Genomic DNA, 26,181 nt, shown 5'->3' on the forward strand with positions numbered 1-26,181 from the left:
CGTCTTGTCCTTGCAACCTGACGATTACCGGGGAAATGAATTCAATGACAGAGAATGGCCCATCATACTTAGGAGCGAGTTTGGCTGCGAATTGGTCGATTGCCTTTGACTGTGGGTGCTGTTTCACCAAAACGCGTTCTCCGACAATAGGTTTCCAAGAACGGCGGCGAAGATTATAGTGCCTACGTTGTTCCTCTGCGGCCCGGCTGAGCTGGTTCCGTACTATTTTAAATACCTCCTGTAGGTCAGATTCCCGTTCCTCCGGTGCCTTCTTTGTGTTTCCCGTACCAAGGACTGCTTCGTCATACAGAGTGGTAGGGAGTCTCGGTTCGCGACATTGAGTGAGATACGCTGGGCTATATCCTGTGGACTCTGAGGTGGCCGTGTTGATAGCTAGGGAGATTTCTGGAAGGAAGTCGTCCCACCTGTTGTGCTTGTTTTGGCTTATTTGAGCGATCATTGTTTTGATAGTCCTATTGGCTCTCTCAGTAGGGTTTTCTTGTGGACAGTACGGTGCCGTCAATTGGTGATGAACCCCTATCTCTCGCAAGTATTTCTTAAGTACCTTACTGGTGAACTGGCTCCCGTTGTCCGAGATGAGTACCTTCGGTGTACCAAACCGAGCGAGTATCCTCTCCCGAAATGCTTTCACAACTCCCTCCGCGGTGGCTCTCCTCTGTGGCACCAGTTCAACCCATTTGGAGAAACGATCAAAAAAACCAAGAGCATCGTGTTTCCGTGTTTCGTCCTCGGCAGGGGCCCCACGTAGTCTGTACAAACTGTTGCCCATGGTTCTTCGGGTACAGATACCAGCATCTCTCCCGCTGGAGCGACCTGATAGGGTTTGAATTTTTGGCAGGATTCACAACTTCTCACAAATTTGGTTATGTCTCTCGACATGCCCGGCCAGTAATATCTGCTACAAATTCGGTTTATCGTTTTACGTATTCCCATGTGTCCTGCTGCTACCTGGCTATGGTTTTCCCGCAACACCCTCTCTCGTTGGGATGTGGGAACGCAGAGCTTCCAGGGTGCACAATCCTCGTCATGTTTGTTCCCTGCGATATGTCGGAACAACTGGTGATCCACCACCGCATAGTCGGAAAATTTTCCCGGATTCTCTTTCATGGCCGCCATCTTCTTCGCGATCCAGGGGCAGTCGTTCGACTCCACGGTAGTCTTTCTGAGATATTCCAGGGGTTGACGGGATAGTGCGTCAGCTATGATATTATTCCGTCCTTTGCGATACTGGATCGAGAATTTAAATTACTGGAGTTCAAGGGCCCATCGAGCCAGTCTTCCGGTAGGGTTCTCAATGGAGTTGAGCCACTTCAAGGAAAGGTGATCGGTGATCACATTAAAGGGGTAACCCTCCAGGTAAGGACGCATCTTTCGTATTCCCCAAATAATTGCTAGGCACTCTTTCTCCGTAGCGGAGTAGTTTTTCTCGGCTCCATTTAAGACTCGGCTAGCGTACGCAATGACTCTTTCGCTCCCGTCGAGGACTTGTGTCAAAACGGCGCCTAATCCGTTGTCACTAGCATCGGTTTGCAGGGTGAATGGTACAGAAAAATCTGGACATTTCCAACGGTATTTGCCAATACCCGTCCTTTAGATCTAGGCTACTCACATAGTTGGCTTCTCTTAGGCGGTCAAGAATGGATGAAATCCTGGGCAAGGGGTAGGCATCGGGACTCGATTTACTGTTCAGGTGACGAAAATCCATACAGAGTCTCCACGTGCCGTTCTTCTTCCGTGCTAAGGTGATAGGAGAGTTATAAGGACTTCTCGATGGTTCAATAAAGCCTTTTGCCAGTAGTTCGTTGACCTTCTCGTGAATAATAGCTTGCATTGCCGGATTTCTCGCTGCGTATCGTAGCTTAAAAGGTCGATCGTCATTCATCACGATCCTATGAGTAGCGACTGTGGAAACACCGTGCAATTCACTGAATTTTTGGAGCTCTTCATTTAGGAAAGTATTTACTCTCTCTTGATCGATTATGTTCGGAACAGTCACTGTGGGTGGTGGACTCTGCTGCTGTGTCTCGGCCGCTTCCGTGTTAGGGCTGTTCTTATCTTCATCTGACTCGGACTGATCGGATGTAATGGTGAGGTGTCGACATCTTAAGATTCCTGGTGTTGTTTCTTCGGGGATCGGGAGGACACAGCTCAGTCCGGCGCATACTATTTTGGTTTGGCTCTGCAGAAGAAAATCCAGCCCCAGTATTATGTCCTCGCTTGCATCTGGTAATACTAAGAATTCAATGTTGAGACGGCACCTTCCGAATATTACCTCCACGAGCAGGCTTTGGTGGATTTGTCGTCTGGAACCGTCGGCTAAGCTAATGGTAGTGCTTCGGGTTGTCTTAACTCCATCGGGATCTATTGCGTGTGCACAGGATTCGCTGACAAAGCACTTCGTGGCTCCCGTATCGACCGTTGCTGACCAAAGGCGTTCTCTAATGGAGATATTCGCTACTAAACGTGAGTCTTGGAATTCGAGAGTGGTCCCTCTGTGGTAGGATATCTTGTCTTGGAGCCCGCATTTCCTACCTCTCTGGGGGCTCGTTGCCCGTTTCCCGCTCGCTGTCGACAGCACTGGATCGTTCTGACACCTCTCCGACCGCATTCCCAACAAAAGAGTATTTGGGGATTGCGACAGCCAGTGGCGAAGTGTCCGTCCTGTCCACACCTTCGACAGGCCGTGGTAGGGTTAATTGTTTGCTCGGGGTTTCTCTTAGGGTTCTCTTGCTCAATTCTTCGGTGGTGGTCTTTGGGAACGCTTGGCATGGCTGGTATACTCTCCAGGTCTTCGGCCATTTCTAGTAGGCCTGCCAGGTCAGTGAAGTCCGTTCGCCGTATGTACCACATGTATTCTGGTGATGCGTTTTGGAAAATTCGTTCCACCTTCTGTTGTTCAGTGTGGCTACTGTGACGCATGAGGTCCTGCATGGCCAACATGTAGTCCTTGAATAATTCCCGGGGCTTCTGCTTTCGTTGCCGGATTTCATCTTCCAAATTTTCAAGGAATCTCGGCGGGAGAAAGAATTTCAGAAAGTCCTTTTTGAACGAATCCCACGATTGCCACGGCTTGCGGTTATTCCTGAACCACATCAACGCCCGTCCGTGGAGAACTTCCGGCATCATCTTGATCAGGTCCTTTTTAGGTATCATATACATTTCGGCACGTTCTTCTAACCTCTCTACGAATTCGAAGGGCTTACTCTCCCCTGTGAAACTAACGCCCCACTTCCGAACTTGCTCAGCTGTGCTCTGGAGGTCAGGTGTCTTTTTTGCTTTTGTGGTAGGCAGCTCTAAACGCGGGGCTTCAGCACCATCTGTCTCACTTAGCGTCCGCGGGGATGCCACTTTCGACTCTTTCTCGTGGATGGCTTGGAGTTCTAGCAACCTTTTTGTGACTTCTGCGTCGTGCAGTTGTGCTAGGAACATAGCGAATCTCTTCCTCTGCTCTTCTACCGTTCCCTCGACTTCACAACCGAATTCGTTGAGGTATTTATTCAGGTCATCTTTTCGGAGACTGTATGCCCAGGATACGCGTAGCTCTAAAGCCATTTTCTTTTCTCACTTTTTCACTTTACTTATTCACCAAACTCTACACACACTGCCTAAACCTTTCTGTCCCTGCTCGGGCGCCACTGTAACGACGGGTTTTCCCCCTATGGCTAGAGTAGCTAGTCGGGGTCCAAGGATCCTTACAGAAAATTTATTTATTTGAGACAGAAAGGAAAAGACAGTTGTTACCGTTTAATGCACTTTTATTGTGCTCGTAAATAGAGCGTTTATCTTTAAAGTTAAATTAATCTACTTAATATAAATAAAGTGATAATTCGGTCCTCAGTCCGCACAGGAATTCTAAGCCACCAAGTTCATCACTTCGAGACCTGGGTCAGTACTCGATAAGCCAGGAGAGTCGGGGATTAACAGGCCAGAGACCTGGATAAGTACTCTGGATCTCCGGGATATGGGATGGATCGTCTAAGGCTACAAGATCAGCTGATATGCGAGAGACCTGGATAAGTACTCGATAAGCCAGGAGAGTCGGGGATTAATAGGCCAGAGACCTGGATAAGTACTCTGGATCTCCGGGATATGGGATGGATCGTCTAAGGCTACAAGATCAGCTGATATGCGAGAGACCTGGATAAGTACTCACGCAGGACCTACAAGGATTTTCAAAGCTACGGCTGCCAGAGACCTTAATAAGTACTCAAGCACTACACGGATATACAAGGCTACGGTTGCGAGAGACCTTAATAAGTACTCAAGCACTACAAGGATAATCAAGTCTACGGTTGCAAGAGACCTTAATAAGTACTCAAGCACTACAAGGATAATCAAGGACTACGGTTGCAAGAGACCTTAATAAGTACTCAAGCACTACAAGGATAATCAAGGACTACGGTTGCAAGAGACCTTAATAAGTACTCAAGCACTACAAGGATATTCAAGTCTACGGTTGCAAGAGACCTTAATAAGTACTCAAGCACTACAAGGATAATCAAGGCTACGATTGCAAGAGACCTTAATAAGTACTCAAGCACTACAAGGATATTCAAGGCTACGATTGCAAGAGACCTTAATAAGTACTCAAGCACTACGGGGATATTCAAGGCTACGATTGCAAGAGACCTTAATAAGTACTCAAGCACTACTAGGATAAGCAAAGGCTACGGTTGCAAGAGACCTTAATAAGTACTCAAGCACTACAAGGATAATCAAAGGCTACGGTTGCAAGAGACCTTAATAAGTACTCAAGCACTACAAGGATAATCAAGGATCAAAGGATATGTAAGGATCAAAGGATATGCTAGGATCAACGGATATGTAAGGATCAAAGGATATGCTAGGATCAAAGGATATGTAAGGATCAAAGGATATGCAAGGATCAAAGGATATGTAAGGATCAAAGGATATGTTAGGATCAAAGGATATTCAAGGATCAAAAGATAGGCAAGGATGCAAGGATTCCTGGCTTAGAGACCTGGATAAGTACTCTAAGGATGTCCAAGGCTAATCTTCTGAATGGGTTACTTACCGTCGAATGATGTGCTCGCTTTGCTGGTCTGTTACTGACTGTCCCAATTCTAATTTCGGTCGCCCCATTTATACTAGCTCCCACCACGTGTTTTCTTAGTGGGGTAACGGGAACTTGTTTACTTCAATTTGTCATCACAACAACATAGCCAGTGATCATCTCCACCAATGGCAGTGATGAGCTGATGCTGTTGTGATGATGCTGTGGGACTCTACGCAGGAGTAACGGTAACTTGTTTACCAGAAACATTGTCACCACAACAACAACACTATTGATCATTACCACTAAAGGTAGTGATGACGACGGTGAGTTAGGGTTACCTCGTAGTGTGTCTACCCCCTTTAAAATAAAACGCAGGATATAAAGAGAGGACATGATTTTATTAAATATTTATGGGCAGCGACAAAAGATCACACGATTGGTGTAGGTAAAAATGACCGTAGGGATTTTTGCCGTCACACGGTACCTCCCGATTTTCGGTATTTTGAGAATTTTAGCCACAATTTGTAACCGAACTATATGCAATTTGACATTTGAGGTTCTCAGTGGTCATGAAATATCTCCACCAAACATCGTCAACATAGGTCCATGTTTTGGTATAGCCTCCATATTCGGTACCTCCCTATTTTCGGTATTTTGAGCATTTTAGTTACAATTTTTAACGGAACCAGCTGTAATTTGCCATTTGAGGTTCTCAGTGGTCATGAAACATCCCCACCAAACATCGCCAACATAGGTCCATGTTTTGGTATAGCCCCCATATAACGGTACCTCCCAATTTTCGGTATTTTGAGAATTTTAACTACAGTTTTTAACCGAAATAGCTGTAATTTGACATTTGAAGTTCTCAGTGGTCATAAAACATCTCCAACGAAACATCGCCAACATAGGTCCATGTTTTGGTATAGCTCCCATATAACGGTATCTCCCGATTTTCGGTATTTTGAGAATTTGAGCTGCAGTTTTTAACCGAACTAGCTGTAATGATTGGTATTTTGAGAATTTTAGCTAAAATTTTGTCTATTCAAAAATAATCGTCAATATAGGTCCATGTTTTGGTATATCCCCCCATATAACTGTACCTCCCGATTTTCGGGAATTTTCAGTGGTCACGAAATTTGTTCACTAAAATTCGTCAGCATGGGTTCATTTTTGAGGGTCTACATTGTTTTGATGAAACTACCCTCAATTTGACTCTTGAAGTTCCCTGCAGCTATAAAACTTTTCAGCCAAAAAATTTAAAGATAGGTTGACTCTTTGATATAGCCCCGTAGATGATACCATTCACCTAGCTGAACACATTTGTTTAGATTAGATTAGATAACACTGTGCAACAAAATGGAGGTGAAAGTCTGGGGCACGGAAAATTCCTCTTGGGGAAGAAAGGCCTTGGTGAGTATATTATGAACCCCGAAGGACAGATAAGCCGTGAGTCGAACTTCCGCGTTATGTCGTGATCAGGAATTAGCTTTATATCTTTGTTCACTGTTGCTTAAGTGCTCTACAAAAACAACAAACAAAGATATAATGCTAATTCATGATGGCTTACAGGGTCTCTTGCAAAAACTTCATCACGCCATAACGCGGAAGTTCGACTCACGGCGCATCTGTCCTTCGGGGTTTTTAATGTACACACACCAAGGGCTTTCATCTCCAAAAGGAATTATCTCTGCCCCAACATTTGTGTTCAAAATGTAATTTAAGCAATAGTGGGAGGCAGTAGGAGTCTATCCATTGTCGAAAAGTTGTTCCACCTAAAATTGTAAAAGGACCCTAATTATTCCATTTTAATCAAGACTATTTTATGGTGGAGGGTATAAAAAGTTCGGCCCGGCGGAACTTAACGACTTTTTACTTGTTTGTTTTGAAGCAAATGCAAAGGAAACAGTACTTCCAGAACTAAAGTTTGGGTGTGTAACATAAACAGGCTGTTAATACCAAATTTCAACCATTTCGGTTTTGCATATGCTCATTTTATGCAAATCTGTCAAAATATTCAAGATATGCAAAATATGCAAAAATTTATTTTATTTTGTGATAAAACGAGTTTCTGTATAATCAAATTTTTCTCTACGCCCATCCTAACCATATGTGCATTTGCATAGGAGTCCGCTGTCTAGGTATCACATAGTCGGCCCCGTCCCGACTAAAGCCTATACATTTTATGTGATTAAATAACTTGACTTAATAACGGTTATAACATAGCAGATTTTAGTTAATGTCAAATCTTGGCAACTTTTCAATTTCCCTGAATATTTAACACAACAGCTTCCCACTAAAATTGAAATTTTCATGTTACTCAATTCTGTTGTTTTACTATTTCACAATTTTTATAATCTATTTCATGACTTTTATATATCTTTACAAAATCAACAAACATTTGTTTGTTTGTTTGTTTGTTTGTAATTGAAAGTTATGAATATATCACATAACCGCCCACACACCCATGTACTTTGAACGCCTCTTAAAAAATTCAATTAAAAATATTTCGTTTTCTCCTGGCACTGAGTGCAACAAAGTTTTTTTTTTGCTTTTCTGCTTCCTTTAACATCTAATGTTTTTGCTGTTCTTGTTTGCAGGTACGACGACGTCCACAAGTACAACAACCAATGCAGCATAATTTACAAGAAACCCGTTCATATTGTACGAGTGAGCCACGCCTGAGTGAAACGGAAACACCGCCACAAAGGCGAAAACTATCACAAAGAAGACCACAGCAGCACCGTAAGTTGAGCTAACATTATTTATGTATTCTTAGGTAATATTTCTATGTACATATTTGGAGAATAGTTTTCCGCTTTTTGATATTCACATTGAAGAAGTGAAAAAATATTATGCAACTTCTGCTGTCATTTGGTTTGAGTGAAAAAGTAAAATTACCATTTATATCAAAGATATTATGAATGGTGTCAAGTGGTAGGGATGATGTTGAGGTGAGCATTTTTAAATTGTGTTAGAAATAAAATAAATAAAATCGCACTAAATAAAAAACATTTTATTTTTTTGTTTTACAATTCATTGCAGTGTTTTAAGAGTTTTTAACATATAATTGTGAAATTTAATTTATTTATTAAATATCTTTTTAATTTATTGTCAGCCATTTATACTGTAAATAAGGCCCTTTAGTCAATGACAGGAATTTGAGAATTTCCCCCTTCCATAAAACTTCAAATGTTGCTGTTGTTACAAACCAAATTCACTTAAACGAATTATTTGGGTAACTTCTGCACTATTAAAAAACAACGTTCATTTGTCAAATTGCTTGTCTCCTTATTTTCAGTTAGTTGTTGTTACAAAAGATGTTTGTTTATGGTTCTCGCAAGGGCCATTTGTTTTAATGGCAATACAATTTCGTAACGACACATTGTTAAGCGAACGATAAAAGTGTAACAAAAAATGTAATCGTTATTTAAAATAGTTTTTAGTGGAAAGCTTGATTACAAAACATTACACGCTCGGGATGTCATTGTTGTATTTTAAATCCTTTATGTATATCGAAGATATGGAGCATTCGTCCTAAATAGCGAACTTAAAAAAAATGCTTAAAGCGCCACACAGTGATACAAAATCGTATTTTAGGGGCTAAAATTCTGTAACTATTTCACGGATAGATATTTTGATACCCTCCACCATAGTTATATGGGTTAAATGCCATTGTTGTTGTTTTAATATTTTAAAATAACGAATTTATTAGTGGAGAAAATTTGGCATTGTTCGCCACATGGCACAGTGGATCCAGTCATTGGCCAAAAATAAAAAATGTAATGTCAAATTTTTTGTGCAACTCCGACAGCTATGACATCACACTTTTTAAAAATATAATAGTTTTTTGTTTCAAAAGATAAGTTCTAAGATAAGTTCTACTATTTTAGGGCTACAATATTGCCAAAGACAGCAAGGCCAAATTCCTAATCGTTTCTGATATAAAGGCCCAATAAACGCCCGTTTTAGATGAGGCTATAAAATCCCAACTGGATCTAACAGGACAAACCCCTACTAGGGTTTTTATAGTCTCAATATGTACTTTCAAAAAATGCATTTAGAAATTGTTTGCATTTTTAGTGTTGCATAGTGTAATAATATATATAATAATAGTATATTCGGTAAAGGCGATTGAGACTTTTTTACTTGTTTGACATTTGAGATTCTCAATGGTTACAAAACATTTCCACCAAAAAATGGTCATCTTACATAGGTCCACGTTTTGGATTAGCCCCCTAAATGGTTCCAAGTGGTTAAAAACTTCTACATTAACAATTGTGGACATAGGCCCTAGTTCTGGTATAGATCCCACATAACCGTACCACTTGATTTAAGGTATTTTCAAGTTTTTAACCGACCGAATTAGCAAAAAATTTAAGAACGCAATGGTAAAAAAATTTCTTCGTTTAAAATTGTGGGCATTGGTACTTTCGTAATAGAAAAAAAGTTATTACTCCATATAAGTTGCGAATATTTCATGGTAGAGGATATAAAAAGTTCGGTTTGTTTTTTCTGGTTTTGGTGACTTTTTTGTGTTTCCCCCTACCCATTTTTGCATCATAATATAATCGGTACTTTTTTTCATACCCACTCCAGAGGGGAACGAGGAGAAAATACTATATTGATGTTTCCTAAAAAATCTTCGGAGCTGCACAAAGCTGTACCAAAACACTAGCTTGCTATTTGCATTGACCACTTCCTCCATTCAACTGGAACCACTGTGCAAAGTGGGAATTGTAGAAAGTGAAATTACCTAATGTAAATTAGAAATGAATTAAAAAAGAAAAAAATGTGTAGAAGCTCACAAGTTTTGTTTGATGTTTCCCGTTTGCAGCCTTAACTATTCAATACAAAGCTCCATACTCAACAAAAGTTTTAAATAATGCATTTCACAGATGAAGTTTTTCCCTACGTCCAGCTTAAACCTATGTTTTCATATTGAAGCTTGAAAACTGTTTTTGTTTTTAAGTTTTGCTCCTCTGGTATCTCTCAACTTGCTGTGTTATTAATAAACACCTCCTAACAATATAGATCAATCCCACGGCAGCGGGTTCTTCCGTACCGGATTGACCCGGTACAACACAAAACCAATGTTCGGACCAGCGGCTGCCACCTCAGTGTGTACATGTTCGTATTTGTTTCGTTTTTCTGTATTGGGAGCAGCATATCCCGGAATGCCTGCTCCGAATTCTATTGGTCCGAGCCGGGACGGAGGAAAACCCAGGTCCAATAAATCTGTGCTCAGTTTGTCACATCCGCATCTTCACCCACATCTAACCTTCGGTGAGATGCAATAGATGTCAGGAGTGGGTGCACCTAAGGGGTTGCTCTGGACTCGTCCACGTGAGGGACTACGACAGGGACTATGTTGCTGCATGCTGTGTGAACACAGTCCCCAGTGAGTCGTCGTCGGATTACGAGACTCCCTCGTCGTCTGATTACGAAACTCCCCCGCAGTCCCCTCGTCAACAACCGCACACACAGCCTTTAACACCAGCCGTTGTTGTCCCAATCCCCGAAAATGCAGCCTTTTTGCAATTGAATTGCAATGGACTCCGTGGTAAGATAGAGGAGATAGTACATTTTATGAGTCGGAAGAACATCAAGGTCGCGGCGGTGCAGGAAACCAAGCTGAACAACAACCACAGCTTAGAGCACTGTGATGGTTACAATGTTCTGAGGAAAGATCGCACCAGAAGTGGAGGTGGGAGATTGGCTTTCCTATTGCACCAGTCTGTCCAATACAGACCTATTTCACTTGAGCCTGTCTCTAATGACCCGTACATGGAATGTATGGGGGTAGCAGTCAGGTGTGGAGCTGCCGAGATAGAGTTGCTGAATGTATACATCCCGCCGAGAAATAGCTGTATCCCTGATTATAGGCCTGACATTAGCCCGCTCTTGCAAGGTCATAATCGTCTGGTCCTGGGGGATTTTAATGCGCATCATGAGATGTGGTATTTGGCCCTCGGAAACGACCAGAGAGGTACAGCGCTGGCTGAGCAGATTGATAGCTCTACGTTTTGCACGGTCCATGAGGACGCCCCTACCAGAATTAGAGGAGAGTGTCACAGTTCGCCTGACATAACCATCGTGTCACCTGGTCTGACAAATGACGTTACCTGGCAACCCGTCATTTCCCTTGGATCAGACCATCTCCCCATAATTGTCTCCATTAGCTGACCACCCGACTTCATCACCTCTGAACGCCGCACGTTCGTCAATCATAAAAAAGCTGATTGGCCGAGTTTCAAGGAGTTCACCGCTTCAGAGAATTGCCCAATCCTTCTGATGTTCGGGTAGCGGAAAGGACGTTCCGGGACATCATCACTGCTGCAGCCGCTCGCCATATCCCTGCTGGTCGAATACCCGACATAAGACCAAATTTCCCAGCAGAGGCGACGGGATTAGCAAATGAGCGTGATAAGCTTCGTCGTATCAACCCCAATGACCCCAGAGTTAGCGAGCTGACACTGGAAGTTAACAGGCTGGTCGGCGAGCATAAGCGGAACAAATGGTTAAATCATCTGAAGAGCTGCAACATTGGAGCCGGTATAGGTGAATTGTGGGCAACGGTTAAGTCACTCTCGAACCCTGGAAGAAGGGAAGATAGGACCTCAGTCACGTTTGGCAACGTTACGTTGACTGACCCGAAGAGATGCGCAAGTAATTTCAATCGACAGTTTGTCGAGCATCCCGAGAGTGACAGGGCGAAGAGAACAGTATTACGTCGCATCATATCTCTTCCTGCCGAGGATGAACCACCACAATTTACAATGGATGATGTTGCCAATGCCATCAGGATCGCTAAATCATCCAAGCGTTGGGCCCTGATGGAATCTCCACGGTAATGTTGAAGCAGCTGGATGAGCCGGGAGTCGAGTATCTCACCAAAATCTTCAACTTGTCGCTAGTCACCCTCGTTGTTCCCGAAGTCTGGAAAATGGGCAGGGTGGTCCCACTACGGAAGCCAGGCAAGGATGCCAGCAAAAGTGAATCGTACAGACCGATTTCGCTTTTGTCGCCCGTAGCAAAGACAATTGAGGCCTTGCTCCTCCCCAGTATCAGAAATAGTTACAAGTTGCCGATCATCAACATGGATTTCGTAAGCAGCACAGCACGACAACAGCGCTGCACGCCATTGCCACATATATCTGTAAAGGACTCAACCAGAGACGGCCGTGCGATAGAACAGTGATGGTGGCGATTGACTTATCAAAAGCCTTTGATACAGTCAGGCACTCCACGCTGTTTGAGGACATTGAGCAGACAACCCTCCGGCCAAGCTTGAAACGTTGGATAGTCAACTATATGTGTGGACGCCAGTCGTACGTGGAATTCAGGAATAAGAAGTCCAAACCCCGTGGAGTGAAACAGGGAGTTCCCCAAGGTGGGGTGATATCTCCGGAACTGTTTAACCTCTACCTCTCCTGTATTCCACCACTTCCAGACGGCATTGAGATCGTGACGTATGCGGATGATTGCACGATCCTGGCGTCCGGTACCTATCCTGATGACATCTGTGAGCGACTGAACAACTATTTAACCGATCTAACCACCTTTTTCCATTCGAGGAATATGCTGATTTCCCCCACAAAATCTACAGCCACTCTGTTCACCACATGGACAGCGCAGTTTGGACGTGAGTTGAATGTCGTGGTCGACGGTATGCCCTAAAATTTTAGGGGTCACATTCGACACTACATTCACGTCGTGCGCACACTCCACAGCTATCTGCGACAAGTTGAAAAGTAGGAACAAGGTCTCAAGAACCTAGGCGGCAGCACTTGGGGTGCAGATAAAGAAACCTTGTTGGCCACGTATAACGCGATAGGTCGGTCTCTGGTAAGCTATGCGGCTCCAGTCTGGTCCCCGAGATTGTGTGATTCGAACTGGAAAAAGATTCAAAGTTGCCAGAATGCCGCCCTGAGAACAGCGACAGGGTGCCTCCTCAAATCTTCAGTGGACCATCTACATGAGGAGGCAAAAATTCTTCCTGTAAAGCAACACAACGAGATGCTTTCGTTGCAGTACCTGCTTGGATGTTATCGTGTGAGCCATCCCAATCACCATCTTGTGGGTAGGCCCGGCCCATTCAGGGAGATCAGGAAGGATATCCATGCTCTAGAGGGAGAGGTCGAACGATACAGGAGAAAACCCCTAGATCAACAAGCATATCAAGCAGGATTGAATAGCATTCACACGGACGCAGTTGCCAAGGCCTTAAGCAATTATAGTGTGAATAAAGTACTCGGAGTACATCCTCCATCTATCGCAGCTGAGGAGCGTCAGCTGCCACGACAAACCAGAGTAGTTTTGGCTCAACTCCGCTCGGGATATTGCAGTCGCCTAAATTCGTATAGGGCGGAAATCGATCGCGCCGTGCAAGACATATGCCAAGTATGCGGCATGGGCCCGCACGACACACAACACCTTTTTAACTGCCCCGCCAAACCTACCCATCTAACTCCAGTGGATCTGTGGCTACACCCCATCGAAGCAGCTACTTTTCTGGAACTGGAGATAGACCCAGAGCCAGATTGAACAGAGGAACGAAGAAATAAACATAACAAAAACAAAGTTACAACAACAACAATATATATATTAACACACAACAAATGAAATTCCTAGATATCGTTCCATTAAAACTATTTTGTTGCCGTTCTTTATTTTTAAAGAATTTTAAGTATAATCTAAATAATCTGCATGAAGATATTTCCACTTGAAAGCATTCAATTTTAAACTGTATCAAGTTTTTGAAATATCCCATAAACATATGGATTACATACTGATTTTACTCTGCACAACAATGATAAATAGACATCACAAGATAAGCAATCCCAGCAAACTGTTTGCAAAAATAAAAAAAATGTAGCAAAAATAAAAAAAAAAATAGTGGAATCATGAATGCAAGTGATTCCGGACTACATCTTTATACGTTGAAGAAGAGCTTGTTGTAACGAGAATGTGATTTATTTTACATCCTGATGCCATATTTTTCATGAATCTATGGAAACAGCAATCGTAGTGATGTTTTGTGAGAAAACTTGAGCAACAAAAGCTCTCAAAAGTAAAATATAATAATTCCTGCTTCAAAATATGTTCTAACATAAATATTAAAATGTATCCATTCTATATATATTTTTATAATCATACGTTTTTATATAAAATACATTTTTAAATAAAATCGAATTTGTCAAAAGATGAGAAACAGTGTGTTTCTGTCATGACTCTTTGTGGATTGATTCGAGAGGGAAGCCCTTTTTATCATGAAATAGTTCATTTTATTTTGCTGGGATCGACTAAGAATGCCATTGCTTTATGTTTGGTCATTGAGTGTGTGTTTGTCATCCGCCCATCTCCTAGTTCACTCCCATCTACATCATTTATATGGAAATTTTGCATTTAATGGTTTAAACGTTAATATCTCTTAGCAGGATTACCTTGTTGTTCTTTTTAGAAAAAAAAAAATAGTTTTACATTATAGTTACCAGCAATGAATTTTTTGTCAAGTTTTGGGCTTTTATCCCCTTTATTGATAATATTTCCCATGAACGCCTAATAATGGGGATGGATACCTGACTAAAGGCCTGCGTACATAAGCTGCTTTGCCTGATTGCCTTGCTTACCTGCTTCATTTCTGACGTAATAAAAATAATAGAATAAAGACGAAATTTCGAACTGGGTTGCCATCAGTTGGAAATTGGGTCGGCCTTCTTTGTTCTTTTATTTTTTTATTGAAGCAGCAAAGCAAGGCAATCAGGCAAAGCAGCTTATGTACGCAGGCCTTTATATATTCATATGAGTGCAGCCTAACAGTTTTATGTTCAATTATATTAAACAAATATTGGATTAAACGATTTGGTCCAATATTTGTCTTTCGTAATATTTTGTCTAAGCTTAGTTTAAGTGCGATGATGGGCCATATCGGTCCACTCCCTCGGCAACCTCCTCAACAAAAGTTGAACTTTTTTCAAATAAATTATGCGCACAATATTTCTAGAAGGGGCGTAATTTGCATGTCATAATATTTCTACCAGACATAGTTCAAGTTAGAATATGGAATATATATTGGTCCATTCCTTCGGGTACTTCCCACACAAAATTTCGGAAAAGTGCAGTTTAAGACCTCTTCTCGAATCGTTTTGATTTTTATACCCTCAGCATTTATGCTAACGAGGGTATAACACTTTCATACGGGCAAAGTATGCCTCATCGAAATAATGGTTTTAGACCCCAAGCTTGTTTGGACGAAATCCGTTTCAGAAAATTTGGAGTCGATTTAGCAACGTCAGTCCGTCTGTCTGTCTGCCTGGCTGGCTGGTGCGCACGATAACTCTCTAACGGATGGACCGATATTTGGATTTCGTTATATTTTGTCCAAACTCAGTTTAAGCTCGAAGATGGGTTATATCGGTCCACTCCTTCCGGTACCTCCCCCACAAAAGTTCGAAAATGTTCCTAAAATTTGTGCGCACGATAACTCTTGAAGGGAGTAACCAATTTGCTCCATACTTTGCACATCGTGAAATTTTTACGAGATTTAGATAAGGTTCCAATATGGACTCAATCGGTCCACTCCTGCGGGTATCTCACACACAAAAAGTTTAGTTTAGTTTAGGACCTGCTCTCGAATCGCTTTGATTTTTGTTATAACAACTTGTATTTACTGCCCCCAGGAGACGGAACAAGTTACATCAGGGGCAAGTCCATACTTCCTGAGAAAATAGTCTGAAAGCTGCAAAACCCCCCTATGGTTGGAGCGCAAGATAACTCGCGAACAGATCTGCCGATTCGGACCAACATTTGGCCTTCGTAATATTTTGCCCAAGCTTAGTTTTACTTCGAAGATAAGCCATATCCGTCCACTCCTTCAGGAGCCTCACCCAAAAAAGTTCGAAAATGTTCGGAAAAAATTGTGCGCACGATAACACTTGAAGGGAGTGACGGATTTGATCCATGCTTCATACATTCTAATACAATAATTCAATTCAGGTTCGAATATGGACTATATTTGTCCACTTCTTCGGGTACCTCTCACACAAAGTCCAAACTTAGTTTCAGTCCGAAGATGGACAATACCGGTCCACAACTTTCAGTAATTCCCCAAATATTTTAACGGGGCAACCAATTTGGTCCAAACATTGGATCTCCTAACATTTTGTTCAAATTTAAATTTAATCCTTAGGGTACCTCCCCCACAAAAGTTCAAAATTTGTGCCTAAGTGCAGTTTAGAGTCTGTTCGGCGATCCTTTGGATATTATTTTTCCGTGGACAAGTCCATGCTTCCGGGCATACTGGTCCAAAAGTTATACGATGACCCACTGAAGTCACCAGTTGGTGCGATATCTATCGAACAGATATGACTTCCAAAATAAGATCCACTTCCATAATGGAATACGTCGGTCCATTCCTTCAAGTACCTCCTCCGTGACACTTTTGAACTTGAATCCTAATCCACATTTTTGTCGGCAAGTTCAAATGTCCAAAAAGGGCCACAAAATTCTGAAAAGGCCTCAAACGCATGCGATCTGTCTGTAGATGAACGTTTCACTTCATATAGGCTGAGGGTATATCTCTGTCGGCAAGGCCGACTGATACTTTTTTTATTTGTTGTTGTAACAACTTGTATTCACTGCTCCCATTACAACGGTACAAGTATTTTCACGGGCAAGTCCATAATTCATGAAAAAATGGCTGTAAAAACCCACTATGACACAATGTAGCGCACGATATCTCTCAAACGGACAAACCGATTCGGTACAAAATTTGTCGGTCGTAATATTTTGCGCAAACTTATATTAAGTTCAAAGATGGACCGTAGCGGTATACTCCTTTGGCTACCTCCCCCACAAAAGCTCAACAATTTTTGCTAAACTGGTGTGCACCATAACTCCCGAAGGTAGTATCCGATTTAGTCCATACTTCGCAAATTGTAATATTTCTACGAGAAATAGATGAAGTTCGAATATGGACAATATATGTCAACACCTTCGGGTACCTCACACAAAAAAATGTCGAAAAATGCAGTTTAGGACCGCCTCTCGCATAGTTTTGATTTTTCTTACAGCAGGATGCGGTCAAGAACCCTAATACGATGGTACAAGCTTCTTGAGTGGCAAGTCCGTAATTCTTGAGAAAATGACCTGAAAGCTGTAAAAAACCGTGGTGTATACGACAACTCTCGAACCGAATAATGCGTTGGTCCACACTATGCATATTGTAATATTTCTTTAAATATTAGATCAACTCCTTCCGGCACCTGCCCCACAAATGTTGGAAAATATACGCTAAAATGGTACGCGCGATATCTGATAAACAGAGCAACTGAGTTGGTTCAAGCTTTGGATTTCGAAATATTTTGTCCAAACTTAGTTTTTTGTTCAAAAGTTGGCACTATCGGTCCACTCCATGGGGTACCACCACCCACACAAATGTTCAAAATTTGTGTTAAAGTACGGTTAAGGGTCTGTTCGGGGATACATGTTTACAGCGATATTTTATTATTCGTTTTTACGGATTCTGAAACAGCAATGTACATAGATGAGAAAATCAAAAAAAAAAAACTAAAAAAAATAGCTTGATGGATTTTTAAAAAAATCCGGGTCAAAGGTCTCATTTTTACGTTTTAGCGATTTTGCTTGAAAACGTCTAGTCTTATCGAAATGGGACAAGAGAAAATCTTATAGTGTGAACATTCTCTACAAGATTGGCTTTTGTAATATGTATTTTCCCAGGTTGTGCCAGTTTTGAGATATGTAAATTTTAATTGTGAGACTGCAGTCATGACATTATTTTATAAGGAGACGATACAGACAGTGCATTGTCCCTTATATATCTCAAAAGGGGTAAAACCTACGAAAATATCGTACGGGTCAATGTTGTAGAGAATTTTCACTGCTACAACATTTTCATTAGTTTCATTTCCATAGGACTTGCGGTTTCTTGGAATCCTAAAAACCCCTAAAAATTTGAACTTTGACGGCAATTTATGTAAAAAGCCCTCTGCCGATTTTATTTAAAGTTGGTTAAGGCGCACCGTGCTAACATACGGGATACAGTATCTCATCCATATATAATTATACATATAATTTTTCCACAAACATCCCAGAAGCTACAGAAGTCTCCCTCTCTCATATCAATGAATGTACCCCGATTCATATTAGTGTATGATACGGGAATTACTGTTTGTCGCCGAGTCCGTACCAAATACGAAAAGTCGCCAACATTACACTGAGGGGTATCTTGCTATAATTGAAAATTTGATGTTGCCTGCACCGTGAATCGAAAAAGGGCATTCAACCCTAGTATTCATACCATTGCAGCACGATGGCATCCGTAACTCATATTTACATGCAGTTACTTTTCCTGGTAATACTTTTTTTTTAACAATTTGAAGTGAAATCTTGGTACCAAAATAAAATTATGAAATGGCAACATTGTAAATAAAACATCCAGTGTATGTGTTGTAGGAAGAACAACCAAACATGCATACATACGTACACATATGCTTATATTGTTAGCTATTCCCATAGATAGGATAATGATGTTTTTATTCAAATAACACAAATGGACAAAGACATGCCGACATTTGAAGAGATTTCAAGCTGGCGTGTCACTTCATTTTAATTGTTGTTCATAATTCGTTAGAAAACACACTCTTACACACTTTGTACGTATTTTATAGACACACATTATGTACTCATATTACGACAAGGATTTTCTAAAAAAGGAACTATTTGATGCTTGTGCTTTGGATATAAGAGTATCTATATATATAAAAGAGCTTAGTGATGAGTGAGTGAGTGAGTGACTGACTGGCATATCATCGCCCAGACGAAACCGCTGAAGCTAGAAAGCTGAAATTTTGACTGTGGGTTGCTGTTGGTGTGTAGGGGTGAGATAAGGCTGGGTTTTTGGAAATTCGACCTAGAAGGGTACGAAAAGTACTAAAAGGTACTAAATATGGTACCCTTTGTATTAGGCAAACGGGAAGAGCTAGAATTCTGAAATTTGGAATGAGGGTAACTGATGGAGAGCTAGAAAGATGTACCAAATAGTTTTTGGAAATTCGACCTCTAAGTGTACGAAAAGTACTAAAAGTTGCAAAATTTAGTACCAGTTGTATATTTTGAACGGATTTAGCAAGAAACTTTGAATTTGGTATGCAAATGAAGGTTGGGAAGTTGTGTTTATAAAAGGAAATGGTTTAGGAAATTCGTACTCATGTGAAGGAAAAGTACTAAATGGTACTAAATTTAGTACAATTTGGATTTGGGTGAAAGGATAGAGCTGGAAACCTGAAATTTGGAACTAAGATTACTGACGGAGTATAGGATTGAGATATGGGGGTGGTTTTGGAAATTCGTACTTATGTGTACGAAAAGTACTAAATAGTACTAAATTTAGTACAACTTGGATTTGGGTTAACGGATAGAGTTCGAAATCTGAAATTTGGAATTAAGATTACTGTTGGAGTTTAGGATTGAGATAGGTTTGGAAATTCGTAGATATGTATGTGTATGAAAAGTACTAAATGGTACTATATTTAGTACAACTTGGATTTGGGTTAACGGAAATGGCTGGAAACCTGAAATTTGGAATTAAGATTACTGACAGAGTATAGGATTGAGATATGGGGGTAGACTAAGAATGCCATTGCTTTATGTTTGGTCATTGAGTGTGTGTTTGTCATCCGCCCATCTCCTAGTTCACTCCCATCTACATCATTTATATGGAAATTTTGCATTTAATGGTTTAAACGTTAATATCTCTTAGCAGGATTACCTTGTTGTTCTTTTTAGAAAAAAAAAAAATAGTTTTACATTATAGTTACCAGCAATGAATTTTTTGTCAAGTTTTGGGCTTTTATCCCCTTTATTGATAATATTTCCCATGAACGCCTAATAATGGGGATGGATACCTGACTAAAGGCCTGCGTACATAAGCTGCTTTGCCTGATTGCCTTGCTTACCTGCTTCATTTCTGACGTAATAAAAATAATAGAATAAAGACGAAATTTCGAACTGGGTTGCCATCAGTTGGAAATTGGGTCGGCCTTCTTTGTTCTTTTATTTTTTTATTGAAGCAGCAAAGCAAGGCAATCAGGCAAAGCAGCTTATGTACGCAGGCCTTTATATATTCATATGAGTGCAGCCTAACAGTTTTATGTTCAATTATATTAAACAAATATTGGATTAAACGATTTGGTCCAATATTTGTCTTTCGTAATATTTTGTCTAAGCTTAGTTTAAGTGCGATGATGGGCCATATCGGTCCACTCCCTCGGCAACCTCCTCAACAAAAGTTGAACTTTTTTCAAATAAATTATGCGCACAATATTTCTAGAAGGGGCGTAATTTGCATGTCATAATATTTCTACCAGACATAGTTCAAGTTAGAATATGGAATATATATTGGTCCATTCCTTCGGGTACTTCCCACACAAAATTTCGGAAAAGTGCAGTTTAAGACCTCTTCTCGAATCGTTTTGATTTTTATACCCTCAGCATTTATGCTAACGAGGGTATAACACTTTCATACGGGCAAAGTATGCCTCATCGAAATAATGGTTTTAGACCCCAAGCTTGTTTGGACGAAATCCGTTTCAGAAAATTTGGAGTCGATTTAGCAACGTCAGTCCGTCTGTCTGTCTGCCTGGCTGGCTGGTGCGCACGATAACTCTCTAACGGATGGACCGATATTTGGCTTTCGTTATATTTTGTCCAAACTCAGTTTAAGCTCGAAGATGGGTTATATCGGTCCACTCCTTCCGGTACCTCCCCCACAAAAGTTCGAAAATGTTCCTAAAATTTGTGCGCACGATAACTCTTGAAGGGAGTAACCAATTTGCTCCATACTTTGCACATCGTGAAATTTTTACGAGATTTAGATAAGGTTCCAATATGGACTCAATCGGTCCACTCCTGCGGGTATCTCACACACAAAAAGTTTAGTTTAGTTTAGGACCTGCTCTCGAATCGCTTTGATTTTTGTTATAACAACTTGTATTTACTGCCCCCAGGAGACGGAACAAGTTACATCAGGGGCAAGTCCATACTTCCTGAGAAAATAGTCTGAAAGCTGCAAAACCCCCCTATGGTTGGAGCGCAAGATAACTCGCGAACAGATCTGCCGATTCGGACCAACATTTGGCCTTCGTAATATTTTGCCCAAGCTTAGTTTTACTTCGAAGATAAGCCATATCCGTCCACTCCTTCAGGAGCCTCACCCAAAAAAGTTCGAAAATGTTCGGAAAAAATTGTGCGCACGATAACACTTGAAGGGAGTGACGGATTTGATCCATGCTTCATACATTCTAATACAATAATTCAATTCAGGTTCGAATATGGACTATATTTGTCCACTTCTTCGGGTACCTCTCACACAAAGTCCAAACTTAGTTTCAGTCCGAAGATGGACAATACCGGTCCACAACTTTCAGTAATTCCCCAAATATTTTAACGGGGCAACCAATTTGGTCCAAACATTGGATCTCCTAACATTTTGTTCAAATTTAAATTTAATCCTTAGGGTACCTCCCCCACAAAAGTTCAAAATTTGTGCCTAAGTGCAGTTTAGAGTCTGTTCGGCGATCCTTTGGATATTATTTTTCCGTGGACAAGTCCATGCTTCCGGGCATACTGGTCCAAAAGTTATACGATGACCCACTGAAGTCACCAGTTGGTGCGATATCTATCGAACAGATATGACTTCCAAAATAAGATCCACTTCCATAATGGAATACGTCGGTCCATTCCTTCAAGTACCTCCTCCGTGACACTTTTGAACTTGAATCCTAATCCACATTTTTGTCGGCAAGTTCAAATGTCCAAAAAGGGCCACAAAATTCTGAAAAGGCCTCAAACGCATGCGATCTGTCTGTAGATGAACGTTTCACTTCATATAGGCTGAGGGTATATCTCTGTCGGCAAGGCCGACTGATACTTTTTTTATTTGTTGTTGTAACAACTTGTATTCACTGCTCCCATTACAACGGTACAAGTATTTTCACGGGCAAGTCCATAATTCATGAAAAAATGGCTGTAAAAACCCACTATGACACAATGTAGCGCACGATATCTCTCAAACGGACAAACCGATTCGGTACAAAATTTGTCGGTCGTAATATTTTGCGCAAACTTATATTAAGTTCAAAGATGGACCGTAGCGGTATACTCCTTTGGCTACCTCCCCCACAAAAGCTCAACAATTTTTGCTAAACTGGTGTGCACCATAACTCCCGAAGGTAGTATCCGATTTAGTCCATACTTCGCAAATTGTAATATTTCTACGAGAAATAGATGAAGTTCGAATATGGACAATATATGTCAACACCTTCGGGTACCTCACACAAAAAAATGTCGAAAAATGCAGTTTAGGACCGCCTCTCGCATAGTTTTGATTTTTCTTACAGCAGGATGCGGTCAAGAACCCTAATACGATGGTACAAGCTTCTTGAGTGGCAAGTCCGTAATTCTTGAGAAAATGACCTGAAAGCTGTAAAAAACCGTGGTGTATACGACAACTCTCGAACCGAATAATGCGTTGGTCCACACTATGCATATTGTAATATTTCTTTAAATATTAGATCAACTCCTTCCGGCACCTGCCCCACAAATGTTGGAAAATATACGCTAAAATGGTACGCGCGATATCTGATAAACAGAGCAACTGAGTTGGTTCAAGCTTTGGATTTCGAAATATTTTGTCCAAACTTAGTTTTTTGTTCAAAAGTTGGCACTATCGGTCCACTCCATGGGGTACCACCACCCACACAAATGTTCAAAATTTGTGTTAAAGTACGGTTAAGGGTCTGTTCGGGGATACATGTTTACAGCGATATTTTATTATTCGTTTTTACGGATTCTGAAACAGCAATGTACATAGATGAGAAAATCAAAAAAAAAAAACTAAAAAAAATAGCTTGATGGATTTTTAAAAAAATCCGGGTCAAAGGTCTCATTTTTACGTTTTAGCGATTTTGCTTGAAAACGTCTAGTCTTATCGAAATGGGACAAGAGAAAATCTTATAGTGTGAACATTCTCTACAAGATTGGCTTTTGTAATATGTATTTTCCCAGGTTGTGCCAGTTTTGAGATATGTAAATTTTAATTGTGAGACTGCAGTCATGACATTATTTTATAAGGAGACGATACAGACAGTGCATTGTCCCTTATATATCTCAAAAGGGGTAAAACCTACGAAAATATCGTACGGGTCAATGTTGTAGAGAATTTTCACTGCTACAACATTTTCATTAGTTTCATTTCCATAGGACTTGCGGTTTCTTGGAATCCTAAAAACCCCTAAAAATTTGAACTTTGACGGCAATTTATGTAAAAAGCCCTCTGCCGATTTTATTTAAAGTTGGTTAAGGCGCACCGTGCTAACATACGGGATACAGTATCTCATCCATATATAATTATACATATAATTTTTCCACAAACATCCCAGAAGCTACAGAAGTCTCCCTCTCTCATATCAATGAATGTACCCCGATTCATATTAGTGTATGATACGGGAATTACTGTTTGTCGCCGAGTCCGTACCAAATACGAAAAGTCGCCAACATTACACTGAGGGGTATCTTGCTATAATTGAAAATTTGATGTTGCCTGCACCGTGAATCGAAAAAGGGCATTCAACCCTAGTATTCATACCATTGCAGCACGATGGCATCCGTAACTCATATTTCCTGGTAATACTTTTTTTTTAACAATTTGAAGTGAAATCTTGGTACCAAAATAAAATTATGAAATGGCAACATTGTAAATAAAACATCCAGTGTATGTGTTGTAGGAAGAACAACCAAACATGCATACATACGTACACATATGCTTATATTGTTAGCTATTCCCATAGATAGGATAATGATGTTTTTATTCAAATAACACAAATGGACAAAGACATGCCGACATTTGAAGAGATTTCAAGCTGGCGTGTCACTTCATTTTAATTGTTGTTCATAATTCGTTAGAAAACACACTCTTACACACTTTGTACGTATTTTATAGACACACATTATGTACTCATATTACGACAAGGATTTTCTAAAAAAGGAACTATTTGATGCTTGTGCTTTGGATATAAGAGTATCTATATATATAAAAGAGCTTAGTGATGAGTGAGTGAGTGAGTGACTGACTGGCATATCATCGCCCAGACGAAACCGCTGAAGCTAGAAAGCTGAAATTTTGACTGTGGGTTGCTGTTGGTGTGTAGGGGTGAGATAAGGCTGGGTTTTTGGAAATTCGACCTAGAAGGGTACGAAAAGTACTAAAAGGTACTAAATATGGTACCCTTTGTATTAGGCAAACGGGAAGAGCTAGAATTCTGAAATTTGGAATGAGGGTAACTGATGGAGAGCTAGAAAGATGTACCAAATAGTTTTTGGAAATTCGACCTCTAAGTGTACGAAAAGTACTAAAAGTTGCAAAATTTAGTACCAGTTGTATATTTTGAACGGATTTAGCAAGAAACTTTGAATTTGGTATGCAAATGAAGGTTGGGAAGTTGTGTTTATAAAAGGAAATGGTTTAGGAAATTCGTACTCATGTGAAGGAAAAGTACTAAATGGTACTAAATTTAGTACAATTTGGATTTGGGTGAAAGGATAGAGCTGGAAACCTGAAATTTGGAACTAAGATTACTGACGGAGTATAGGATTGAGATATGGGGGTGGTTTTGGAAATTCGTACTTATGTGTACGAAAAGTACTAAATAGTACTAAATTTAGTACAACTTGGATTTGGGTTAACGGATAGAGTTCGAAATCTGAAATTTGGAATTAAGATTACTGTTGGAGTTTAGGATTGAGATAGGTTTGGAAATTCGTAGATATGTATGTGTATGAAAAGTACTAAATGGTACTATATTTAGTACAACTTGGATTTGGGTTAACGGAAATGGCTGGAAACCTGAAATTTGGAATTAAGATTACTGACAGAGTATAGGATTGAGATATGGGGGTAGTTTTGGAAACTCGTACTTAAGTGTACGAAAAGTACTAAATGGTACTAAATTCAGTACAACTTGGATTTGGGTGAAAGGATAAAGTTCGAAACCTGAAATTTGGAATTAAGATTACTGTTGGAGTGTAGAATTGAGATAGATTTGGAAATTCGTAAATTATGTGAACGAAAAGTACTAAATGGTACTATATTTAGTACAGCTTGGATTTGGGTTAACGGAAATAGCTGGAAACCTGAAATTTGGAATTAAGATTACTGACGGAGTATAGGATTGAGATATGGGGGTAGTTTTGGAAATTCGAACTTATGTGTACGAAAAGTACTAAATGGTACTAAATTTAGTACAACTTGGATTTGGGTGAACGGATAAAGTTCGACACCTGAAATTTGAAATTAAGATTACTGTTGGAGTGTAGAATTGAGATAGGTTTGGAAATTCGTAAATTATGTGAACGAAAAGTACTATATTTAGTACAACTTGGATTTGGGTTGTAAATGAAGGTTGGGAAGTGGTGTTTATAAAAGGAAGTAATAATTAATAATAAGTTATAAATAATAAATAATAAATAATAAATAATAAATAATAAATAATAAATAATAAATAATAAATAATAAATAATAAATAATAAATAATAAATAATAAATAATAAATAATAAATAATAAATAATAAATAATAAATAATAAATAATAAATAATAAATAATAAATAATAAATAATAAATAATAAATAATAAATAATAAATAATAAATAATAAATAATAAATAATAAATAATAAATAATAAATAATAAATAATAAATAATAAATAATAAATAATAAATAATAAATAATAAATAATAAATAATAAATAATAAATAATAAATAATAAATAATAAATAATAAATAATAAATAATAAATAATAAATAATAAATAATAAATAATAAATAATAAATAATAAATAATAAATAATAAATAATAAATAATAAATAATAAATAATAAATAATAAATAATAAATAATAAATAATAAATAATAAATAATAAATAATAAATAATAAATAATAAATAATAAATAATAAATAATAAATAATAAATAATAAATAATAAATAATAAATAATAAATAATAAATAATAAATAATAAATAATAAATAATAAATAATAAATAATAAATAATAAATAATAAATAATAA

General features: G+C 39.5%; 1 protein-coding gene across 2 annotated transcripts in view; it reads left to right on the forward strand.

Moving 5' to 3' along the window:
- Positions 1–26,181, forward strand: part of Rgk3 (Rad, Gem/Kir family member 3) — a 361,288-nt gene that overhangs the window by 172,017 nt on the left and 163,090 nt on the right. For both annotated transcript variants that reach the window (XM_073991719.1, XM_073991720.1), the window contains exon 3: positions 7,636–7,780. In XM_073991719.1, coding sequence (XP_073847820.1) covers positions 7,636–7,780 — 145 coding nt within the window. The remainder of the gene's footprint in view (positions 1–7,635; positions 7,781–26,181) is intronic.

Source organism: Musca autumnalis, unplaced genomic scaffold, assembly GCF_047663935.1.
Source record: "Musca autumnalis isolate F117 unplaced genomic scaffold, ASM4766393v1 scaffold_5, whole genome shotgun sequence".
NCBI classification, from domain to species: domain Eukaryota; kingdom Metazoa; phylum Arthropoda; class Insecta; order Diptera; family Muscidae; genus Musca; species Musca autumnalis.